Genomic DNA, 24,695 nt, shown 5'->3' on the forward strand with positions numbered 1-24,695 from the left:
CGTGCCCTTCATATAAATCAAACTTAGGCATCTTGAACCCAGCCGGGAGTTGGACGTCTGGGAAAGGGCACAGATCTTTGTATGCTACGCTGACTTGATTGCCCAGCCCGTGCAAGTTCCTGAAGGACTGCTCCAGGCTTTTGAACTTTCTCAATACTTCATCCTGTTCAGGGGCCTTAACCGGCTTTTCAATCTCTGCCGGCATTTCCAAATGTGGATTGTAAGCATGTGGTTAGGGGGCATGAAACGTAGGCTCAGAGGGATAGTATTGCGTATCGTGAGCCTGAAACAATGGCTCACTGGTTGTTCTTTGCAAGGGGGCTGATGTGGGTCCCATAAAAATGGGAATATTGGGTGTTGGGAGAGGTTGATGGGGTGGTGGAGCTTGGGAATCATGAGGGCTTCTTTCTTGATGATAACGGGGATTTGGGAGGCTTGTGGAAGGGCCGGAGTGAGGGTATTCCGGCGTGTGTCCCAGTGTTTCAGGGCTTTTTTGTGTTTTGGCTATGGCTAGCTGCATTACGTTCATCTCTAGTACCATCCTTTCAATCTTTTCCATCGCTTCTTTTAACAACTGGCTCATCGGCCTCTCTTCCTCATTGTTATTCTCTGAGGTAGTCATGCTTGTTGCTATCGGTCCTTTGGATCTGGTTTGATAGGAGTGTGTTGCCAGAGTTCTTTAACAACTAACTTGTCTGGTATAGACAACAACAAACTTTGTTAGCGTTAGAGCTTAACAGATTTGATCATATCACATAGAGGATGCAATGCTCCTAGGCATTTAACCGTTTCTGCATGCTTTGCTTCGAACAACATGCGTCATCCCGGCTTTCTTTTTAGGCTTCTGGCTATGTTTTTATTTTGCGGTAAAAATGCGACTGGATCCGATGAGGATTGCCTACGTATCACGATGCCGCGTGAATCAGATCATTATGTAGTTCAAAACACAAATTAGCGTAAAAGCAAACAACCTTTTATTGTTGAAATGGTCTATTACAAACTACATTTTGCAAAAGAAAGAGCAAACTTTGAAAATAAGCCTAGACTCAAAAAATAGACCAAAAATCACCTGATAAAAAAACAGGCAGAAGGTGCTAAGATACAGACTTGACTTATGAGTACATTATGGTTTTGAAAATTGGTGTCCGCGGGGCATCGTTCGGCCTTGCCACGGTCCTAGGTGCGAGATCCCTCTCAAGTTGCTCCAGGTCATGCATAGTCTGCTTGACATAACCCATCACTGCCGAGAGGACGGTAACGCTGGTCATGTTCTCACATCGTAGACATCGTCTGGTGATGGCATGGGCAATGGCCTTGATCCTATCTCTGGTTTGCTTCTTCTCCATGAGTAGGCGTTTTATCTGATCGCTACATATCTTGAATGCTTGAGCATCCTATACATGTTGATGCTTCAGTTGCCTTACTTCTAACTTCATCTGGGCCAACAAGTCGTACTAGTATCTGCTCTCAATTTGGAAATCCTTGGCCTGATTAGCTGCTCTAATCTCAAGTGTAGCCATCTCTCTCTTCATTTTAGCAACAGTTTTCTCGTGGTCGCCTTCCAATTGATTCAAGTATCGACGATGCTTATCTGCTCTTGTATCCCACTGTGCCCTGAGCTCTGTTATGACGTTTTTAGATTTCTCTAAATCCTCTTGCCATTCCCTGACTTTGCCTTTTAGCCTTTTTATCAACTGCTCATCTGATCGACGCCTTGGCTGTTTATCCGCGTCCATCCTTATCTGTTTGATCTGTGCTCTGAGCATTTCGTTTTCCTAAATTAACCTGTTCTGCTCTCCCAGATCGGTAGCAACTTGCAGGTTGTGCTCATACTTCAAACTTTCCACTTGTTGCTTCAACCTGCTGATTTCGGCGCAATAGCCTCTTTCTTTCGCTAACCAATCTCACTACTTTCGTGACGATTCGGCGAAATTCAGGATGTGGGGTCTCTTAGCCGACCTTTCATGCTCAAGTTCCCTTCTATACCATGCAAGGTAACCTGGTGCCGTCTCACCTTTGGCTCGATCCCGTACGCAAGTATCTGATTTCAAATATTGACACTCACTCCAGATTTGGCGAATTTTCGCTTCTGGAAACTGTCCGTCAGGACTTATCTCAACTGCTTGAGTGCTAAGATCTTCCTCATGAGGTACTGTCTGGCATCTTCCGAGCTGTCTCAAAACTCGGCAGGGCGCGTAAGGTTGAATGCTCTTAAGCCCCATCAGTAAGAAATGAGTTTTAGCTGCCGGCATATATATGACCTCATCAACAGGCAACCATCCCAGCGTCCATTGTATTTGGCTGGCAGTAAGAGCTTGAAAGAACGAGGTCCATGCCAGGACTCCTTTGGGCAAACTGATCTCTTTGGTTCTCGTGTAAAATTCTTCTATGCAAGTCTTTTCCGGGGAACCATGGCTCAAAATCTCGGAACGATGGCAGAGGTGCTCGGTCATCCACATTTGTAGGAGCAAGTTACAACCTTCGAAGAAATTTCCCCCAGCTTTACAAGCTGTGAGAGCTCGGAAGATGTCAGATACCACCATAGGCATGAGAGTACTGTCACTTTGCGTGAGTAAGGTGCTGATGACCCCGGATATCTTCAAATCAATGTTTCCGTCTTTCCTTGGAAATACCAGAAGGCCCAGGAACATCATCATGAAGGCTACCCGTCTGTGTTTGTCCCACTTCTGACGAATACCTTTGCTGCACAGTTTGTTGATTGGATTATTGAATCCCTCTTCATGACCGTACCTATCATATATGAAGCATGGAGTGCAAAAACCGGCAGCCAGATCCGGGTTGTGGACCGTTCTGGGTATCTTCAGTGAATCGAGGAACCGATGTACCGTGACAGCTCTTGGGGCGACCAAGTATTTTTGCTTTAACGGAAGTTCAGCAATTCCGATGTACCCAGCCATTTCTTCCAAAGTCGGGGTGAGTTCAAAATCAGAGAAATGGAAAACATTGTGCGCCGGGTCTCAGTAGGTAACCAAAGCTCTTATGATATCTCCCCGAGGTTGGATTTCCAACAAACCCACGAGACCTTTCAAATATTTCTTGACCTCATTTTGTCCTTCAACACCTAGATCATTCCACCATAGCCGTAACTTGACAGGGATTTTGGTCATTATTGAAAAATGTTCATTTTGCATCGTGCTCATCCTGCACATTTATTAAGGTGGTTTTAACAAAATGACTTGACTCAATAATATTTTACAAAGGGGATCAAGTTTTGAACACGGCCTTTAAGTACTTCGGGGACGAAGATTTTAGGGCCGTGTGGGTCAACTGGACAAAATACTAAACAAGACCCAAAGGTGGCTGTTTTATGCAAAGTCAGCCTTCCGGTGTCCCTTTCGGGAACATTCAGCTTTTTATGACAAAACAGCATCACCTGACTTATTTATGACTCTTTAAAATTTGACACATTTTTTTTATTTATTTATTGATTTTGGCTATTTTAGCAAAAATGGGGTTGAACCCGACGAGGGTTGCCTACATATCTCACATCCGGTGAGAATCAAACCGGCGTAGTTCGGTACATCATGAATAGAAAAATCAATTAAACCCAGAAAGCAAGAATATATTTTTCTTTTTGAAAAGAGATAAAGACTAAAGAAAATATATATTTTTTTTTGAAAATATAGAAAAGGTACATTAAAAGAAACAACATTTTTTGAATTACGAATTTTCCATTTTTTTTTCTTTTTTTTAAAAAAATAAATACCCCTTTTTGAAAGTAATTAAAGAGAATATTTTATTTTTTTTTTACCCTTTTTGCTAAAAAAAATTTTTTGTTTAGAAACCGGTAAGCATGCGGAATTGAAGCAAATAAATGCGCAAACAAGTAGGATGCAGCAGGATGGTCTTTTCATTTCAGGTTGTCTGTCCTAGACGGACTCAACCCCTGTGTTGAGTCCCCTGAGTCAAATGCAACATGATGCAAATAAGCATTCCTACTAGGGATCCGGCATGAAGTTTCGTTATACAAGGTTTATAACCTGGGTATTTGTTCTAGACTGTGTACCCGAGCGGACAACTCGAGTCGAGGAGGGGGCTACGTACCGGGGACCCGCGAGATCGTCCGGCTTTGTAACTTGTCCGACCTCTTTCTTATTTCAGGGTATAACACTAACAGAATAGGGAGTCTCGACCAGCGAGCTTCTCCCCGGAGGTAAGAAGAGAAGGGTTTCGGCACAGTTTATTCAGTTCAGATAATATCAAAGCAGTGAAAGACAAAAGTTAGCACGTTATGCAGAAACATGTAATAAGGATCAGATAATAAAGCCAAATATAACAATTATTCTAAGCTCGAATTCTTGAACCCTGAACCAGTGGTTCTGGGTTAAATAGTCCCCAGTAGAGTCGCCAGAGCTGTCACACCTCCTTTTTACATACCCGCAAGGGTACAAGGGAGTTTTTCCAATTAAAGGACAATCGAAACGGGATTGGTTTATTTATTTCAGAGTCGCCACTTGGGAGATTTAGGGTGTCCCAAGTCACCAATTTTAATCCCAAATCGAGGAAAAGAATGACTCCATATTACAGTCTGCGTACCAGAAATCCGGATAAGGAATTCTGTTAACCCGGGAGAAGGTGTTAGGCATTCCCGAGTTCCGTGGTTCTAGCACGGTCACTCAACTGTTATATTTGGCTTGATTACCCGATTTTATACAAATATGAACTTATGTGCAAATTTTAACTTTTAACCGCTTTTGTCGTTATTATTATTTTTACAAAATTGCAACGTCGTGAAAACATATCTCGAACCACGTTACATCAATGCACCCGTGGTTATCGATATATCTCGACTCGGTTGAGATTTGGATTTGGGTCACATAAATGTGCACCCGAATTAAGGAAAATAAATTGTTAAAGGCGTGCCTAAAGCAGCTAGCGTCTTGTTATTTTGGGGAAGGTCGTAAAAAAATCGTTAAACGGCACATCTCGAACTCTAAATACTTTAATATATACATACATTTAGAGGGCCCCGCAGCTTTGTACATTTTTGTTTGTCGAGGCTCGTCTCATTAAAAGGAATTTGCGACGTCATGGACACGCATCTCGAACCACGTCACAATCAATATACCCGTGATTAGAAACACATCTCGAATTTGTCAAGATTTGGATTTGGGTCACATAAATGTGCACCCGAATTAAGAAGGTAAGATTATTAAATACGCGCTTAAAGAGGCTATCGCGTTATTATTCCGGGAGGTTCGTGAGATTTGCTAAACGACCCACCTGGGAAACTAAATGCTTCGATATATACATTTAACGAGGGCCCCGCAGCTTATTCTTTGTCTTGTCGAGGCTCATCTCGTCCTTATTTTAAAAGGATTTCCTATAGCAACTACGTTTCTTGTCGCGTTTGTCTCTACTAATTGAAAACAGAGATAGTCCTAGTTAATTACATGCTTGCAGGCTTATTTATAACAGGATTCAAAATGCTTTTACAGAATAAGAAAACGTGATTACACACATGGACAACTAATCGAACATTATGGGCCCAAATCCAGCTCATGCGGGATGGGCCAGACCTGGGCCACTGTTTATCCGATGCGGGCTTGCTTGGTCTGTTTCGACCTGGGTTCGACCTTCATGAGGTTGAGGCCCTGAACTGGTTCTTTGTTCCAAAAATGAGTTTATCAGTTATAACAAGGCAATTTGATCAAAGAGGAAGAAAATTAACTAATGATTGGCAGCCTTCAAGCATTCATAGTCATGTTAATCATAGGCATAACTAGTTTCTGAACTATAACCTAGCATACTATCAAGCCTTTCGTTTATCATCCTATACATATACTAAAAGATCAAGTTACCCTATAATCGTCATTTTTGCTAAGTATGAAGACTAAAGCCAGTATCCAAACAGAAATGTAAACTACTATGCATTACACTGATAATCCATATAACAGTCTACATATGAAATAAACATCTTCAACCCTTCTCTTTTGTATTCATGCTCGACTTTCAAATTACATTGGTGGTGTATTAGTCATGTACCTGGTAAGGAAAGCCAAGGAAGAAGGAGAGTAATCAGTTGAGTAGTATGCAGCAAACAACAGCAAAACAGACACACAGCAACAATGGAGCAACAATGCAGTAATAGTCCACAGGCAAACAGCAGCAGTTCCCACCACAAGGAAAAACCCAATAGTTGGTCGAGCACCAAACTAACAGTCCCAGAAACAGAGTAATGAACCAGCAAAAACAGCAGAGTATTCAAAGTAACCACACCAACAGTTTGACAATCACGACCAGCTTAAAAGGGTAAACAACAGAACTTGGCCAAGACAGCTTGACCAATGTGAGCTCTTATGTAGTTTACAGACAATGTTTGGTTACAATATCCTCTGAATTTGTGTTTCTTTCTTTCAGTTTTTTCCAGCAAAAAAAAACCTCTCTTTTAGGCTCCAAAAAAGAATCCCCCTCCTCTAACGGAAGGTCCCCCTTCTTATAGCCTAATCCTAGCACTTTACAGCCTGCTGGACAACTCAAAATTCCCCCTCCCTGTTGTTTTTCCACTCAGTTATTTTAAATAACAAAACTCCCATGATATCCCTGACAGCCCCTCTCTCTTTTTGTTGTTAAAGTGTCCTAATCTCTTGTTTATTTAGCCAAAGTATGGGCAGCAGGAATATAATCTGACAGCACATGTTGTCCAATTATTTTAATTCCTTAACAGCTGACCATACGCATGCTGCCCACAATCTGAACCAAATAAACATGGCATCCATTTAAGATCACAGTCTGAACTGCCATTATAACCTACCCCCTAGATGTTTTTTTGATTCAAATTAAACAAAACCAATAGGCAATACAATTCAGTTCCTAATGGGATTCAAATACGATCACAGCATAAATAAACAAACGAACCAAGTTGTTACCATTAATGACTTGAAACTAATTGACGACATACATCGACTCGACTATATTAATCGTAACACATAATAACCAGTCGTTCATATAAACAACACGTACAAAGTCCCGAATGACTTCAGACAACTTTGTTCGATTACTGGGAACCTATATGAATTAACTTATTTGACGACTAATCTAATTGACGATCATGTATATCACAGAACACATTCAGAACACACACAGACAAACCAACGACCAAATAAATTCCTTACAAAGATGGAAGGAATTAAGAAAAATACCAGAAATAACAAGCAATCACAACAAAGCATGCTAACAACTTAATTACCACTCGAATAAAACAGAAAGCAAAAGAAAGACTTACCGAAAAATGTCCAAACAAAATTGACCCAAGTCTGACTCAACTTTGACCCTTTGAGACCGAACAAACTTTAATCAGGGTGTTCTCAAACGATAACACCTTGATTAAGGTCTATTAGACCTCAAACCCCCGTTAAGACTAGCCGGATTCCCAGGTTCTTGTGTTCTAGGGTCTGGATCTTTAGATCTGGTTTTTTAGGAGTTGTGGGTAGATTCGGACCAAACCAAGCCTGGTTTGGTCACGAGGGAGGTCAGGGGAGTGTCTGGTATGAAGATGGTAAGGTTTGGTATAAGTCAGAGTTCGACTCGAATCTTCAAATGAAGATTCGAGACGAAGGAAGGTGATTCGAGGCAAATGGACAGCAGATCCATGTTCAGGACAGTGAGGTAATCCTAGGGTGTTCAGGAGGTGGTCACCGGCGTTCATGCCGCCGGGTTCTGGTGAAAGGGAAACTAGGGCGGCTGCTCGGGTTTGGGGGTTTCAGTGTTTGGTGAAGACGATGATTGGAGGGGGGTTCGAATAGGGGGCGTGGGGTACGATAGAAAGCTTATATATGATCTAGGGGTTTAGATCCTGGCCGTTGGATCAGATGAGATCTATGGCCAGGATTTATTCACTTAGGGAAGACGGTGTCGTTTTGGGTTTGATAGTGGGTGAGACCGGGTAAGGCTGGATCGGGTCAAAATTGGACGGGTTTAGGGGGAAGGCCTGGGTCCGTTGGATCTAAGGGTTGGACGGTTCAGATTAATTTGACTAAAACGGCGTCGTTGAGGTGAAGTGATCAACCTGATCAGGACCGTTTGTTTGAATCAAATCAACGGCTCCAATAAGGACGCTGATACGGCGTCGTTTGAATTAGTGTTTGGGCAGGCCGGACTTGGACTGGACTTGTGTGCCGGTTTTTGGGCCTATTTTTGTTTTATTTCTTGGGCCCAAACCGATTTTCATCACTTCTTTTCTTTTGTTTTTTTTCCTAATTTTAAAACAAAAAATGAAATAAAAATGAAAAATGAAATTAAAATAAACACAATGTAACACTTCAACACAATTATCACACCAAATAAAAATGTTTAAGTAGGTTAAATCACAACCTAGAACGAACGATGCATATATATATTTTTTGAATTTTCTTTCAACGACCGAATTACAGTTTGATTACTATGACAGACATACTTTGTATTTTGATTGATAAGATCAAAAATGCAAAAATGGGACGAACCACAAATGACTAGCAGTACATGTCATGAAAAATTGAAAATTTGTACAGCGAGGTCACTGGTCACTATTTTTGTTTTCTTTTGGAGTGATTGTCCGTGAAGCAAAAATCACGTGCTTACAGCTGCCCCTCTTTGCACGAAGACACGATAACATGGCAGGCTAGATCGACCTATACTAATCCCAGTACTATCACAGAGTAACTCACCGATGCAAAGGTAGAGCCGGGATCTTTTGACACTAAGGTGAAGCCAAAGAAGCCATTTGACTGGTATTCACTGATGGATGAGACCAGCCCGAAAATGAAAGCCAGCCTTCTACCACTACAGGCCAGTCTGATGAGCCGGCAGTGGTAGTTTCTGAGACAGTTGACCTTCCATCCACCTCTGTTGAGCCCTCTTCTAGTGCCACTGCCATGCCACCGCCATCATCTGCAACTCCTACCACAGCCCTTAGGGAAGCCCCTGCTACAACTCTAAGGCAAGTGCCCATTCCCACAGCTCTATTATCTGCGTTGCAAGTCTCCCAAACATTGGCGAGTCTCGACAACTAGATGCAGACAGCCACTTTAAAGTTGTCTGACTTATCTAGTACCGTTGTAGCACAGTCCTCTACACAGGCGCCACAGAACCTCTCTAACTTTGATGAGACACTCAAGAAAATTCTGGACAACCAGAAGACGATCATGGAGACCTTGGTGTAGCACAGGTCAGTTATTGAGGAGTTGGGAAAGGAAGTGGAGAAGATGAGGAAATCTCAGGCAAGTAAGAAATTAGTGGACAAGCTCAGAAAGGAGGTACCTAGACTTGCTACAGCTGGGGACCTACCTTTTGATATGCTACTTGACCTTAATGCTGTCTCTGGCTAGTCTGGAGAGCTAGACATGGCTGCCGACACCACTGAGGCAGTGCGTGCCATGTTCACTATTCCCCCCGCGCCTAGATTTGATGATGATGAGATACACTTGGCTGATCCTGAGGGAGATGATATTGCTGGGGACACTGAGATTTCCAAGGATCCTTAGGGAGTTTTCTTCACCCTCTCTTCTTTCACTCTTATTTTGCTAAGCATTGGGGACAATGCCTACTTTTATTCTGGGGGGGGGGGGTTCATTTGATACATTGACACATTTTGACTGTAATAATTTATTGATTCTCTTTATTTTACTTATTTGTATTTATCTATCTTTAGTAGTTATTGTCTATTAGCTTCTTTATTTTTCCATTTTAATTCTTGTTTTGTTAAGTAACTTCTTTTTATGCTTTCGTAGATAATAAGCCTTTGATTTCTTAGTGCTATAGTTCTTTCCAAAGGTAGTGTTTGTATGAACAGGGTCACTCATCCCAACAATGGATGGCGTGATAATCTTCTTAAGGAAATGAGTCTATTTTTGTGTTTAGGTAATAATAATAGTAGTAATAATGAATAAAAAGGCCTAATCAAGTCATTCTCGAGAAAGAGTTAATCTTCATTTGGTACCAACACACTTAACTGCGTGCTTAAGGTTAGAGACAAGGTTTTTGAAAGAAATAGCTCTAGTTAATGACTTTAAGACTTTTGAGTTGACTTTGTCAATCATCGAGTGGTTTACTAGACCATAATGATCTTTAAAATTGAATGTGATTATTGTAGGCACTCGATTCTATCCTCTTTTATGATTTAATTGTGTGAGGGGTGAGATGAATTATTGCTAGTCCAAGTACCCGTGCGAATGGTCTAGAACTTTTCGGGAATGTTCTTCAAGGTGAAATCCTAAGTTTTTCTTGGTTTGAGAAATGATTGTAGGCTTTCCTTGGCCCATTTGAGATTTCTATAGCCAACTAATGTTGTTATCCCTAGTCAACCCCCTTTGAGCCTCTAGTCTTTCTGATTTGAAAACCATGTTATAAGCCTTACCCATTTTATCGTGATCCTCTATTGGCACCTGAACTTTCCTTAACACTCTTGTAAAATAAGTGGCTTAACTCATAAGTTTGGGGGAGAGATGAGGAATTTGAAAAAGGTATCAAGGCACAAAAAGAGAAAAGAAATTATCTCTATGAAGAGTAAAGGCAAGAAAAAGAAAAGGAACAAAAAGAGAAATGCAAAAAAAGAGAATAAGTGAAAGTGTTGGTGGATTCAAAAAGAGGTAATGATCCTTAACATGAGTATAGAAGGGATAAAAAGAATGAAATAAACAAGAAAGAGCGATGTCAAGTCTCTCTAGCCCCCAATAAAAAAATAAAAAAAATTCCTCTAAGATTTTATAATTGTGAGCCGAGAAATGAAAATGTGGAGTGCTTAAGGAAAGGTATAACCACCTACACATATGTTATCCTACCCTAATCCAAAAGCCTTCATTACAACCCGAAAGAAGTGCTACTTTATTTTGAACCGAGTGAGGTTACATTAGTGGTGATCTACATGAGGGACAAGCCTATGGTACTTGAAGCCGCAGTTGTGACATTCTCTTGTGAGAGAAGAGTGAACCTCTCATGAATCTTAAGATTAAGTGCAAACTTTTTAAGTGATCTTGACTAATGGAAAGTAGAGGAGGAAGAGTTTGGAGTCCACCATGACCTACGTGATAGAACAAGAATTCTTGACGAGTAAAGTCAATTCTTGAAGTTCAAATATCACATTAGAACTATATGTGCATGAATATTTGACTTGTCACCTTGTTCATAATGCATGACTAGTGTGGGCAGTTATTGGTCCCAACTGAGTATGAATGGCTACCATTGACTCGCTGAAATGAACACTAACTTTGAGAAGGTGGGGACTAATTTATTTGCTTGAGGACAAGCATAGACTTAAGTTTGGGAGAGTTGATAAATGTGGATTTTGGCAACTTATTAGTACCTTTTAACTTTTGTTTTAGTCCGAAAGTATTGATTTATGTTCCCAAAACTAATAAAAGTGTGCAAATTGTTGGAATATTGAAATTTGGGCTCTTACAAAGAAATCTGACTCAAAAAGGAGTGTTTCGACTCACAAGGCAAGAAGGGCGCAACACACAAGAAGTGTGGTCCGCAGAGGTATTTATGCGGTCACAAAAGCAATTGCGGACCGTAGAATTCCCTCTGCAACCGCAGAACTGGTGAAGAAGCCCAGCAGACTTTCAGCAGAAGTACGGATAACAGGGTCCACACTGACAAGAATTCAAATGTTCAGAGAGTGTGCAAATAACCAAAACTTGAAGCCTTGCTTGAAGTACGGACAACACAAGAATTGCGCGGCCGCAAACAAAATTGTGTGGCTGTAGAATACAAGCTCCTACAAGACCAAGCAATGTGTGGACCACACATGGAATTGTGAGGTCGCAGAACCTCCCTAGGTGCATTTTTGCTAGCGAATTTTGGGCCACTATAAATAGACGAGAATCACATTTTTAGGTCAAGTTTTGAAGTTCAAGTAGTTGTAGCCATTGCAATTTTCCATTTTAGGAAATTTGTGATCATTTTGAGATTAAAACCTCATAGTTTATCATTTTAATCTTACATTATGATTTTAATTAGTATTTCTTATTTGTTTTTTTTACTTTCTACTATGAGTAGCTAGACTTTTATTAGGGTTGTGACCCAACCCTAGTATGTAAATCTTATGGTAATTTAATTAATGCTTGTTTATGATTGTGTGTTGATTATTCAGCCTTGTTCATGCTTTAATTTTAGAATTAGTGGTTACAAACATTAATTCATGCCTTTTGACCTGGTCTTTACTTGAGAAAGAGAGACCTAGTCTAGGGAAGCTTGGCAAATAAGTAATTGGGCTAATTAAGAATTTGATTATCCTAATTAAAAAGTTTGATCTAGAGATAGGAAAACCCGACTTGAGCTCATATCAACTATTTAGCTTGATACCCATTTGGACTTCAGAAAGCCAAATTGCGCAAAATCGCTCTATGACCGAGAGGTGTTGAGTGGGTAACTTAGAGTTGAGAGCTATAATACACCCCGATCAATAAAACAAGTATTAACGTACTTAACCCATTAGGCAAACACCTAGGTGAAGGTCATATCCCTAGGATTTTTAACCATTTGGTAAAAACAACAAAAACAATCATTCGCTTTCTAGTTTCTTCTCATTAGTTTATAATTGTTAGTAATAATTTAGAAGTAGAAAATAAAATCTTTTGTTTGGAAGCGCAATTTAGTTATTTCATTTGCTCTCATCAAGTGTATACCCTAACACTCATATTAAACTCTCTATGGAAATCGACCCAACTCTTTTTGGGAACCATTCTTCCAACGACCATTTCCACTTAGTACTAAGTGGGGATTGGACGTAGATCAGTGGGTCCGACTAGTGCGATCTGAACCGAAATCTCCTCCGTATGCTCGGTCTGAGGCTCTGTAATGTGTGCTGTTGCACGTGCTCTAGGCTCAGCTTTTCCTCTACCTTGTCCCCTACCTCGGCCCTGGCCCTTACGTCTGGTAGTGGCTAAAACATGGGGATCTAGCTCCTGCCCGGCTGTAGATGATGTGCGTGTCCTCATCATCTGCGAGAGAACAAGAAGAAAATGGTTTAAAATCAATAATAGAATAAAGTCGCACGATAGAGAAAGAACGAAGTGAAATTTTCCTAAAGCCCTATAGCCTCTAGAAGATAAGTACGGACGTCTCTGTACCGATCCTCCAGACTCTACCAAGCTTGCTCATGACTGATGAGACCTAGAAACCTAATGCTCTGATACCAACTTGTCACGACCCGGAATCCCATCTTCGAGGCCGTGATAGTGCCTAGTATTTCATTTGCTTGGAAAGCCAACATTAGCTATTTACTTAACTAGTTTTAACAATTTAAAGCAGAACATTAATAGAACAAATCTGTAATAGGGTGAAATAGATATGACGAATAAAACATAGTGTAGTCTAAACATATCTCAGAGATCTGGAGTCATGAATACATGAGCATCTAGAGTACTACAAATAAAATCTGAACAAAATATTGTTGTTTGAAATAAGGTAAACATTAAAGACAAAATGGAAGGGGACTTCAGGGGCTACAAATGCCTGAAGACCTACCTCAAGTATCTTACTGATAGCCTGTTCGAGTAATCTCCTCTCCATACCATTGGGACCAATACCGGTATTTGACCAATACCGATATCTGTACAAAAAGTACAAAAGTGTAGCATGAGTAAAATCGACCCCATGTACTCTATAAGTGCCGAGCCTAACCTCGAAGAAGTATTAACGAGACTATGACAAGACACTCACAATAAACATGCACGAAACAATAATAACATAAACAAGAATAGAAATAAAATAGTAAACTCAAATAACCAGACTCGTAGGCCAACTACTAGAGGGCCCTAGAATAGCATAATTTCAAAAATCATATCACAATACCGAGAACAATCTTTACATCCACAAACAACTTACAACACATCATATATGTGGCGGCGGGCAACCTGATCCCCCCATATCATCATCTGTTCATATCATATTCCTTCCTTATCTCTTCATATCATATCATTTCCATATCGGTGCGGCGTGCAACCCGTGCCCACCATATCAATTCATTTCAATATCGTTGTGATGCATAACTCGATCCCAATAATTTTAAATTATTAACATAAACAACTCAATACCAATATTTACGAAATACCAATTCAAAGAGAGATGAAACATACGAAACAATAAGGGACTACCAAACAAACAAAGAATGACCAATACTTTGAAATCTCAAACCTTGGCAAAACAATAGTACCAAATAGCTAGATGGTCCACATGAACAGAATAACAAAATAAAGTACTTCAAGTAATATAAGAATGATAAAAGCAAGTGGAACATAAGATAATAAAAATATACAATTAAAAATATATAGCAAGTGAACAGATATTGGGTGAGAAATATACAATCAAAACAAGTAACAGATAAACAACAAATAGCAAGTAAGGCATGGATAACAAGTAAGAACATATAGCAATTAAATCATATAACAAGAGATAACATAGAGTAAACTGTCTCAAGCGATTCAAATAGCTGCTAATCAATGTTTCATGAGCGCACAAAGCATATTGATATCAATTGTCATTTCATTCCCGAGAAGGTGCAACTTGGCCTCGTTCATCTATTACATCTTCCCTCTTCAGAGTAACATGCAGATATTCTTACTAACGACCAACATCATTATTTGCTGTCCAAGCTAGGCATGAAGAACATCTCCATAGCTCCTAGCTTGAGGGGGTGTGAAGGAATTAGCTAACTACCTAACTGTCCACTAACGACCTAATCTGTTTTAGCTATAGTAGTTAGTGAAGTGTAATTAGTTATTAGTTAATTATGTTGGTAGTGGAGGTAGTGGAGGTTAGTTAGACAGCTGGCACCAGCTAGCAGCTTATATATATATAGGTGTAGCTAGCTCATTTGTACTACTGTTCCATTGATATTGAACAGAAAAATTTCCCCAAATTTTGCATGTGTTTTCCTTCTTTCATCTATGCTTGATCTACTTCAATGTCGGTCAGAATCTTAACGAGTTTCTTCATGGTATCAGAGCGAGGCTTTGTCAGTAAGGTCTAAGGATTGTTCTTCGCGGATTGAAGACAATCGAGAGATTCATTGAAAATTCTGTAAGAAAACGATTTCTTATCTGAATTGTAGCGAGCCCTAGATTCAATTGATAAACTCTGTTTTTGATTAGCGATTCTTCATCTCATCTAGAAGTTCACTAAATTGCATATGCAAGTTCACCCTAAATTGCTTATGCATCCTCAATCGCCATGGTTATACAGTAACAAATTCAGTAAACTTGTAGATGAGATGAAGAATCGCTAATCAAAAACAGAGTTTATCAATTGAATTTGCAACAATTCAGATCAGAAATCGTTTTCTTATAGAATTGTCAATGAATTTCTCGATCGTCTTCAATCCGCGAAGAACAATCCTTAGACCTTACTGACAAAGCCTCGCTCTGATACCATGGAGAAACTCGCTAAGATTCTGACCGACATTGAAGCAGAGCAAGCATAGATGAGAGAAGGAGAACGCATGCAAAATTTGGGGAAATTTTTCTGTTCATTATCAGTGGAATAGTAGTGCAAACGAGCTAGCTACACCTATATATATACAAGCTGCTAGCTCATGCCAGCTGTCTAACTAACTTCCACTACTTTTACTACCAACATAATTAACCAATAACTAATTATACTTCACTAACTAATATAACTAAGACAAATTAGGTCGTTAGTGCACAGTTAGGTAGTTAGCTAATTCCTTCACATTAACCAGTTTCAAAAATCGAACTTCAGCACTTGCCTTCTTTTAATTTTCTCAACATTTGCAATTTTCCTATGTATTTACTGTAATGCGCTTCTAGCTACGAGTATGAAATTCATCAGAGAAAACGACAATTATAGTTGTGTTCTTCCACCATAAAGGCCAAGACACCAACAATTCCTCATACCAAAAGATCACACGTTGCATAGGCAACCGGATGGGCGATGTGGTCTATGTTCCTTGACATTTTTTTTTTTTTTTGAAATTTCAAAGCCTTGACTTGTTACAAGAGAAAAAAGAATGAAAAAGAAGGGGAAACAAAAGCTTGTGTGGCCTCATCGTGCGTCCAATTATCTCGAATCAAGAATTGGACTAGGAAGAATTAAAATTTAAAATGTAGAGTTTAACGTTTTTTGAGATAATAAATTACTTTTTGTTCATTCATTCATTGGTAAAAAGATTCAATTATAGTACTAAATAAAAGGTCGTGCTAGTATTTGAGTATTTTCGAATCCTTAAAATTCAACTGCTATCTTATAGACTTATAGCCTATTTGGCCAAACTTCTCCAAACTCAAAAGCATTTTATTTTAAAGTTGAAGTATTTGATCAAACTTTTAGAAGAAAAAAGAATGTGCTTTTGAGGAAAAATTAGATTCTTCCCAAAAGCATTTTTTTGAAAAGTACTTTAAAAAAAAATACACTTAGAAGCAATTTTTAAAAGTTTAGTCAAACACTAATTATTACTCAAAAATATTTTTCAAATTAATTAACCAAAAACTGTTTTTCACCAAAAGTATTTTTGAGAAAAATAATTTTAGAAACAAATATTTCTCAAAATAAGCCTATTTTAGAAGTTTGGTCAAACATGCTATTATCCGTTTTATATCTTTCAAGTTTCCTCTCATTTAACACGAACTATATTACTACTGCAAAAGTCAAACAATATACTCTTAACTACTACTACCGCATTTATTAAAAGTATCTAAATATCTACTTTCTTTGTTTCAATTTATGTGAATATGTTTGACTGAGCACGAAGTTTAAGAAAAAAATTGAAGATTTTTAAAATTTGTGGTCCTAAACAAGTCAAAAAGGGGTCCAGAGTATTTGTGTGGTTATAATAGTATTTCATTAAGGGTATAATTGAAAGTTTAAGCTAAATTGTTTTTAAATTTAAAAATGGGTCATTCTTTTTGGAACAGACCAAAAAAAAAATAGGTTCACATAAACTGGAGCGGAAGGAGTAATTAAAATGTTTTGAATTCTAAAACTCTATAAGTTGCTTAATCACATCATAACTTTTTTTTTAATCTCTTTTAATTTAGAAACAAAACCCAAAAAAAAAAAAATTAAGGAAATTACCTAACCCACAAATGGCAGCAAAGTGAAGTAGGCTGAACATGCTATTATCCGTTTCATATGTTATAAGTTCCCTCTCATGGTATTGTTCTTCCCATAACCAGAGGTCTCGAGTTCGAGCTTTCGATATAGAAAATTTTTTGGTAGGAAGCGTTTCCCCTCGAATGGGCCCTACGTGGCGCAAATCCGAATATAATCGGGCTCCAATATGAGAACCGGAGAGAAACCAAAAAAAAAAGTTCTCTCTCATTTAACACGAACTATATTACTACTGAAAAAGTAAAACAATATACTCTTAACTACTATTACCGCATTTATTAAAAGTATCTAAATATCTAATTAAAATGTTTTGAATTCAAAAACTCTATGAGTTGCTTAATCACATCATAACTTTTTTTTTAAATCTCTTTTAATTTAGAAACGATACCCAAAAAAAAAAAAAAAGGAAATTACCTAACCCGCAAATGGCAGCAAAGTGAAGCAGGCTGACCTTGTTCATTCCCGCGTCCCTTCACCCAAAAAGCAATAGCCGAAAATGGCATTCAACTTTGATTCTTTCCTCTTCACCAACTTCACCTCTCTCTTTCTCCCCATTTCTATTCTTTTCTTGCTTGGCTCACTCCACGACTCATTCAACTTCTCAACTCCCCTTACCCTTTTCTCTATTGTCTAAAAAATGACTCTTTCTTTCTTCAACCATAATCATTAACCATGTCCTCCTTCTCTTCCTCTTTCCTTTTCTTCTTTCTTTCCCTTTTTTTCTTTCCTTGTCTTTCTCAATCCCTTAGAGGTAAACCCTTTTACCTATTTCATCATTTGCCTTTGACAAATTTGATCTTTTTGGTCAAATTCTAAAAAAAAAATTCAACTTTCGTTCAAGATTTCAACTTTTATTGTTTTTGGGTGTTGTTTCTGATTGATTATGGTGCTTTAGTTGATTATCATTTGTCTTTGCAGAAATTTAATTTTTTTGTCAAAAATTTGCAACTTTATTTCAAGATTTCAACTTCTCTTTGTTTCTTTTGTTGGTTTCAGGTGTTCTGATTGATTGTGGTGCTTCAGTTGATACTGTGTTTAATGAACAAAAATGGGTGTCAGATACTGGTTTCATATCAGCAGGAATACCAAAGAACGTTACAGTACAAGTTCTTGATTCCACACTGTCAACTGTCCGTACATTCCCCCTACAGAACAATGTTTTCAAGAAATTCTGCTATGAGGTTCCTGTTTATCGTGGAGGGAAATATTTGGTTAGGACAACTTATTTTTATGGTGGGGTTAATGGGAATTTGAATCCTCCTGTGTTTGATCAAATTGTGGATGGAACATTTTGGAGTCCAGTGAATACAACTGAGGATTATTGGCATGGAATGTCTTCTTATTATGAAGGGGTTTTTATGGCTATAGGAAAGACTATGAGTGTTTGTTTGGCTACTAATCGTTTAACCGATTCGGACCCTTTTATATCTGCTTTGGAGCTTGTTTTAGTGTCTGATTCTTTGTATAATTCTACTGATTTTACCACTTATGCTTTGACTTTGATTGCAAGGAGCAGCTTTGGGAACAATGGATCAATTATCAGGTAACCTGGTTTCGACTTTCTAATTATTAGTGGCAATTTCTTTAAGACATATATTGGACCTAAAATCGTTAGCTTTGACGAAAAACTGTTTTTGCTTTAATTTAGTTGGTAATAAGCTCCAGTTATGATACCTGAATTCCGAGATGCCACCTACAATGCAATTCAAATACTTGCAATTTATGTAAACCTGAATCCCGTTGGTGTTAAAATGGTCAACAATTTTTGTATTTCAAGCCCTATTGACCATCAACGTTCTCCTGAAACTAAAATTTATCGTGCAGAAAATTAGAAAGAAAGTGTAAAATCAACTATTCACCCAAATTATAGATGTCAAAAAGGTTCTTTTAGAAATCCATATTCTTAGCTTTGTTCGATCACAGTGTGAATATAAACCTTTGTATCTTCACATCTTCATTCTTAGTGTTCATTTGAAGCAGGCTTCAGACTACAAAGCGACCTATGCTTTCCCTCATCTCTCCTAAATTTATTACAAGGAAGATAGAAAAATGCCTAGGCATGGGTATTGCTCTAACAGATAGCAGCCTTTGTCGGAATAATTTCGTGGCATGTTTCCGGAAAGTGTTTCCAAGTACAAATAAAGCAAGAAAAGTTGCCTCTAACATATATAATTGATAAACTGGCTAAATACAAATATACTCAAGTCTGTTTACTTACTAGTTTGTAGTGGTTGTAAAAGTACGTAGTATCTCGTCATGTTTAAACAAACATGTTCCTTTTGGTTATGTTTATAATAACTGCAAGCATTTTCACCTAACAGATATCCTGATGATGAATTTGATCGTTACTGGGAGCCCTATGGACAACATTCTCCTGCAGCCAGTGTCAGTCGTGTTTCTGTTTCTGGTATCTGGAATCACCCCCCTGCAAAAGTATTTCAGACACGGTTCACAATCAGTCAGCTTGAACCTATGGAGTTATTATGGCCTCCGGCACCTCTCCCAAATGCAACATATTACATAGCTCTTTACTTTGCTGAAGATCAAGATTCACTCTCAGGAAGAGCATTCAACATAAGCATAAATGATATAGTGTTTTACCCCAACCTTAATGTTACTCCAGCTGGCATGGTTGTGTTTGCAAATCAGTGGCGTCTGTATGATATTACAAAGATAACTTTAACTCCTCTGGTTGGATCAAGTATTGGCCCCTTGATTAATGCAGGAGAGGTTTTTGAAGTGCTCCCCCTCGGTGGAAAAACTCATACTCGAGACGGTAATCTGCTTTGCCTGCGTCGAATATAAACCTAGTACTTGGACAGTATGAGCTGTCTTCTAGTATTGTTAGTCTCCAAATAATCACTTTTGGACCAGTCTCCATGGTGAAATAGCTATTAATACTGTGGTTCAAATATTTGATTTGTGGCCCGCCAAAGAACTTGAATTTAACATGTAATCTGATGATCAAAGGCTAACACCTTTCAGTCCGGATCAATTTGTTTTTACTTCTTTTTCTGTAGACTAATTATCTTTTGCATCATTAATGTGATATATTTCATTCTGCAGTGATAGCTCTGGAAAGATTGAAGGAGAGTTTGAAGAATCCTCCCCTTGATTGGAATGGTGATCCGTGTTTACCCCCTCAATACCCATGGACTGGAGTTACATGTTCTGGAGGACCACGAATTCGTGTAATTACTTTGTGAGTTCAGATATCTCTTACTCCATGAGTCTCAAACTCCTCCCCTCCCCTGCCAAAAGAAAAGAAAGAAAGGGAAAAAAGAGTAGTTTACCTTACCCCAACCACATTATGGTTGTGCATGTGATTATATCTACTAACTTGTGTTCCTTGTGTTCTATCGTCTGCAGAAACCTAATGAGCATGGGTCTTTCGGGCTCAATTTCACCTAGCATTTCCAGATTGACAGCATTGAGTGGCATGTACGTGAATATAAAGTTCTTATCTGCTGATAGATTTACAGCTGCAAATAAATTTCTTAACAGTCTTATTTACCACAGATGGCTTGGGAATAATAGTTTAACTGGATCTATACCAGATCTGAGTTCATTGAGTAACCTGGAGATTTTGTAAGTTAGTTTCTGTAGTTTTCTTCCTAATTGCTTTGCAATAATGCACTTTTTTCAGTACAACCCAAGCTTTTATGAAAAAGTCAAAAAATAAACTCTTGATCTTGTAGTTCTTGATACCACTTAGACTTTTGTGTTTTACCATAGCTTTCAAAACTTGGCTTAAATGTAGATGCTCAACTTTGTGGACGTGGTAATTGGCTTCGCCAAAAAGCATGCAAGCTACTTCAACCTTGCCTAACTATAATTTATCTATTCCTAATACTCTTTACTCTTGTCTTTTGTTTCAGGCATTTGGAAGACAATCAGCTTATTGGGGAAATTCCGCCATCTCTTGGAAACATTAAGAGCCTTGATGAAATGTAAGTTTGGCTTTACATAATTAAACAAAATGAGTATAATACGTTGTGGATTTTGGTCTCTCTGTGTTTGCACAGATATCAATTAGTGATATGCAGCACTAAAGTTTTTCTTAAGTATATTAGCCCTATGGTCCTAGTATAAGTACAGTTTCTATAACCACCTCTCATAGGATTTGTTAGATATTCTCTCAGCCGGGGAAAGTGGGTAATGGGGGGACACAGCACCATTTGACATATGCTAAGCGAGGGAATTAGGATTGCTGGACCCACAGACTGGTAGATGTGGTTATGGAGCTAAACTCTTAATTAAGTACCTATAATAGTCTGTTAAGTGGTTTTCTCTTGGTACAGAGAGCATTTTCAAGAAGGTTGGAGCAGGTTTTTGGAAAATTTGTCAGATACTTAGATTGATGGATGATAGAGCAACCATAGATCTCTTTAATGTGAGAGTCCAACTGTCAAATTGAGGTTTTCATCGATCTCATGTGTGAAATGAGCTTTCCACTTGCATATACTATAATTTTATAGATCAATTGCTCAAGTTGGAAAAGGAGAGAACTCGAAGGAATAACAAGCAAAAAGGTATTGCTTGAAAATATGTCGAAACTTTGAGAAAGGAGTAGGAAATCCTAGTCACATAATCGGATCCACTAGAAATTTGTGCCCTTGTGTTTCAGGGTTTGAGAATCTGGGAGACTAATATAAAGCCGTTCAGAATCGTAATGCTAAACTCTAGCAAAGTTTTTGATCGCTTCCTGGTAGTTGCTAAAATTGATATATATATATATACATATATATATATATATATACTTGGTTATTCTAAAAGTATTCTGACCCTGCTTGCTTGTAAATTCTTGATAGAGATTGTGGATCCGCACTTTGAATACTTTCTGGACGGTCACACCGTTTCTCCTATTAAATTGGAGAATTTTTGAGAAGTAATACAACCAATATTGGACCACTATCCAATCTCATGAAATACATGAGAAACGTGTTATTGACCTTTACTGTATTCGTCTGCTCCCAAGTTCTAATATTTGCACTACTGCAAAATTTATGAGGTACATGAGAAATAGGATCACAGAGCTTAACCGGTGATAGTTCTAGTTTCGGGATGCAAGTGGTGAGGTCATTGAGGGTGAACAATATTTCTCAAACAAAGAAAGCAAAGAGCTAAGGTTACCACAGTTGTACATAGCTCAAATATTTCTTGGTCACTTACCCAACTGGATTTCTATCAGGCAAAATGACCCTTACAGCCCACGAGATAACACTCATGTTATAGAGATTCCACTGCAAAGTATTCATTTGATCAGAGCTCATAAAAGAGCATCTTTGACTGCTTTTGGTATATAACTTTGCTCCTAGAATTTCATTTCATAAGGTACATACTAATTGTGTTCCTTTTTTTTTTTTCTTTCTAAGCGACCACAATACAGATAATTTTTGTGATACCAAATGCAAATTTAAAGAGAAATAAAAGATAGATGTATTGGTTTGCATGTGTTTCTAAAATGTATTCCCCCCCCCCCCCGAAATATGTTACATATTGTCAAGTCAGTTGAACATCAGTGTACACCTGGAAATCATGCACGTTCATGTTGATTCTAAAGCATCATTTATAGTTCGTCAGCGAGGAATTAAGAAAAAAAAGGTTTATCTGTTATTGGCGTTATTTCACACAATATTTCCCTTAAATTTCCGTCCTACATTAGTTTTCACGGCAACAGAATTCCATGAAATATCATTTTGTCAAGCAATGCAAATGATGTTATAAAAAGTTGATGCCCTGCAAAAGGATAAAATGGAGGAACTTTCTTGATGCTATATTGTTATATATACTCATCTTATTTTATGCTCAGACTAACACTGTCTATGTTGAGTTTTTATAAATAACAGTATTATTTGCTGCAGCTTCTTGCAGAACAATAATTTGACTGGTAATGTGCCAAGCAGCCTTCTTGGAAATCCAAAGCTGAACCTCAGGTACTCATACATAGCAATATTGTTTTCATTGCTTTTTTACTTTTGTTCTATTAATAACATTGTTTGGTTGCTTTCTTTGTAGGACCACCCCTGGGAATCCATTCTTGTCACAACCCCCTAAATGAAAGAGGTTGTCCTTGCTCTTTTGGACATTGACAAGTATAAAATATTCAGTTTTTCGGCATTAGATTTCAGAACCTCTTTTGCAATCTTGAAGCTTTGGAAAAAAAAAATTCTTGAAAGTTCATTTATTGGATCTCTGGAATACACTCACCAACACCAATTATTCAAATTGGTTGCCAGCACATTGTCTAGCCAAATAGTCTTGTAAAATGGAATTTTGCTGTAATTTTTTGTGTCCATAGCTGTATGTACAGTCTTTGAGGTTTTCAGTCATTCTTCTGTATTTTTCTCTTTTGATTCATACCTACTGAAACTCAACTGTATAAACATGTTTGTAACTCTTACTATTTATTATGAAAGTGATGCAATATGATTGTTTTTAGTTGATTGTTAAGTGAATTCTTTGTTCCTTACCCTCTACAATGAAACATTAAATGGAGAAAGTAAACATCCACAACTCCAAAAGAAATTCAAGAGGCATATGCCTAGTTGGTTCAATATTTTTTAGCATGAAAATGAAAGCTAAAAATGTCAGATTACAATAACTCTTGAAACTAGATGGAATTAGTTTCTCGTACATTACAAGAAATGAACACATCAACATGGTAATTCATCATATCCTACGATGAAACATGTAATCTAAAACACAGGCGATGAAAGAAATGAAAAGAAGCATCAAAACCAAAACGAATTGAAAAAAAAAAGCAAAATTTTTTTTTAAAAAAAAAAAAACATTAAAGAACATCTCTACGCAATAACCAACAATGGCAAGTTGTTTTCACCTCTCTAGTGCTCTTCCTTTCTTAAGGGAAAACAGAGGCGGCAGTGCAGTGTTTTTCCCCTGCGTGCAAAGTGGCATATGAATCACAGGTCTAACTCTTAAAGTTGCTGATCTACTTCTCTCCAATCCTTTCTTAATTCTCTTCACATTCTTCTCTTTGATTCCTTGACCTTTGCTTTTTTCATGTTCTGCTACAGAAATATCAGCAATAGAACTCGAAGAAGAAGAAGAGGAAGAAGTAGAAGAAGAAGGTGATAATGAAGAAGCTCTCTTCTGCTTCAATCTCAATAACTCTTTCCATAAAACAGTGCATTTTGGTGGCCTAGGTGATGGATCCTCATCAATAAACCAATTTATAGGCCTACTTTCTTCCTTGCTCTTCACCTCAGCTTCTTTCATTGTTTCTTCCTCAGCATGTTCAGTTTTTAAACTAATCTTGTTTAGCTTGTCAGCATAATGCATTTGCCAATAAGGACGTAACTTACCCTCGAAGAACAGCTCGTCTGCTGTAATCATCTTTTCGCTGGTTAACTTGCTCGAAAGGAACTCAAAATCTGCTGCACTCCGCGCTCTCTCTTGCTGATCTTTTCGCTCTTTCTCTGCTTGTGCGTTTGGAGTAATGGATATGAAGTTTTTCTCATCAAGAAATTCTGAAGAGAAGGAAATTCGGGGACTAGAAGTTGGCTCATCGGATCTAGAGGCAACTTCTAAGGAAACCATGGTAGTAAGAAACAAAGGGGAGAGATTGAGACTGAGGAAATGTAGTTGGATAAAGGTAAGAACCTAAGTTT

At 38.2% G+C, this 24,695-nt stretch overlaps 2 protein-coding genes across 2 annotated transcripts; one reads left to right on the forward strand and one right to left on the reverse strand.

Moving 5' to 3' along the window:
• Window positions 1-17,565: 17,565 nt before the first annotated feature.
• Window positions 17,566-23,505, forward strand: LOC104241825 (probable LRR receptor-like serine/threonine-protein kinase At1g67720). The gene is made up of 9 exons (XM_009796777.2): window positions 17,566-17,815; window positions 18,061-18,607; window positions 19,386-19,840; window positions 20,131-20,266; window positions 20,434-20,505; window positions 20,584-20,652; window positions 20,943-21,014; window positions 22,929-23,000; window positions 23,083-23,505. Exons 1-9 carry the CDS (start codon window positions 17,737-17,739, stop codon window positions 23,123-23,125), a joined length of 1,545 nt encoding a protein of 514 aa, XP_009795079.1. The 5' UTR covers window positions 17,566-17,736; the 3' UTR covers window positions 23,126-23,505.
• Window positions 23,506-23,820: 315 nt separating this feature from the next.
• Window positions 23,821-24,690, reverse strand: LOC104241826 (uncharacterized). Its single transcript, XM_009796779.2, has one exon. The coding sequence runs from the start codon at window positions 24,622-24,624 to the stop codon at window positions 23,902-23,904; it is 723 nt and encodes a 240-aa protein (XP_009795081.1). The 5' UTR covers window positions 24,625-24,690; the 3' UTR covers window positions 23,821-23,901.
• Between the last annotated feature and the right edge of the window lie 5 nt (window positions 24,691-24,695).

The sequence above is a fragment of the Nicotiana sylvestris genome, chromosome 1 (genome assembly GCF_000393655.2).
Source record: "Nicotiana sylvestris chromosome 1, ASM39365v2, whole genome shotgun sequence".
Classification (NCBI taxonomy): Eukaryota; Viridiplantae; Streptophyta; class Magnoliopsida; order Solanales; family Solanaceae; genus Nicotiana; species Nicotiana sylvestris.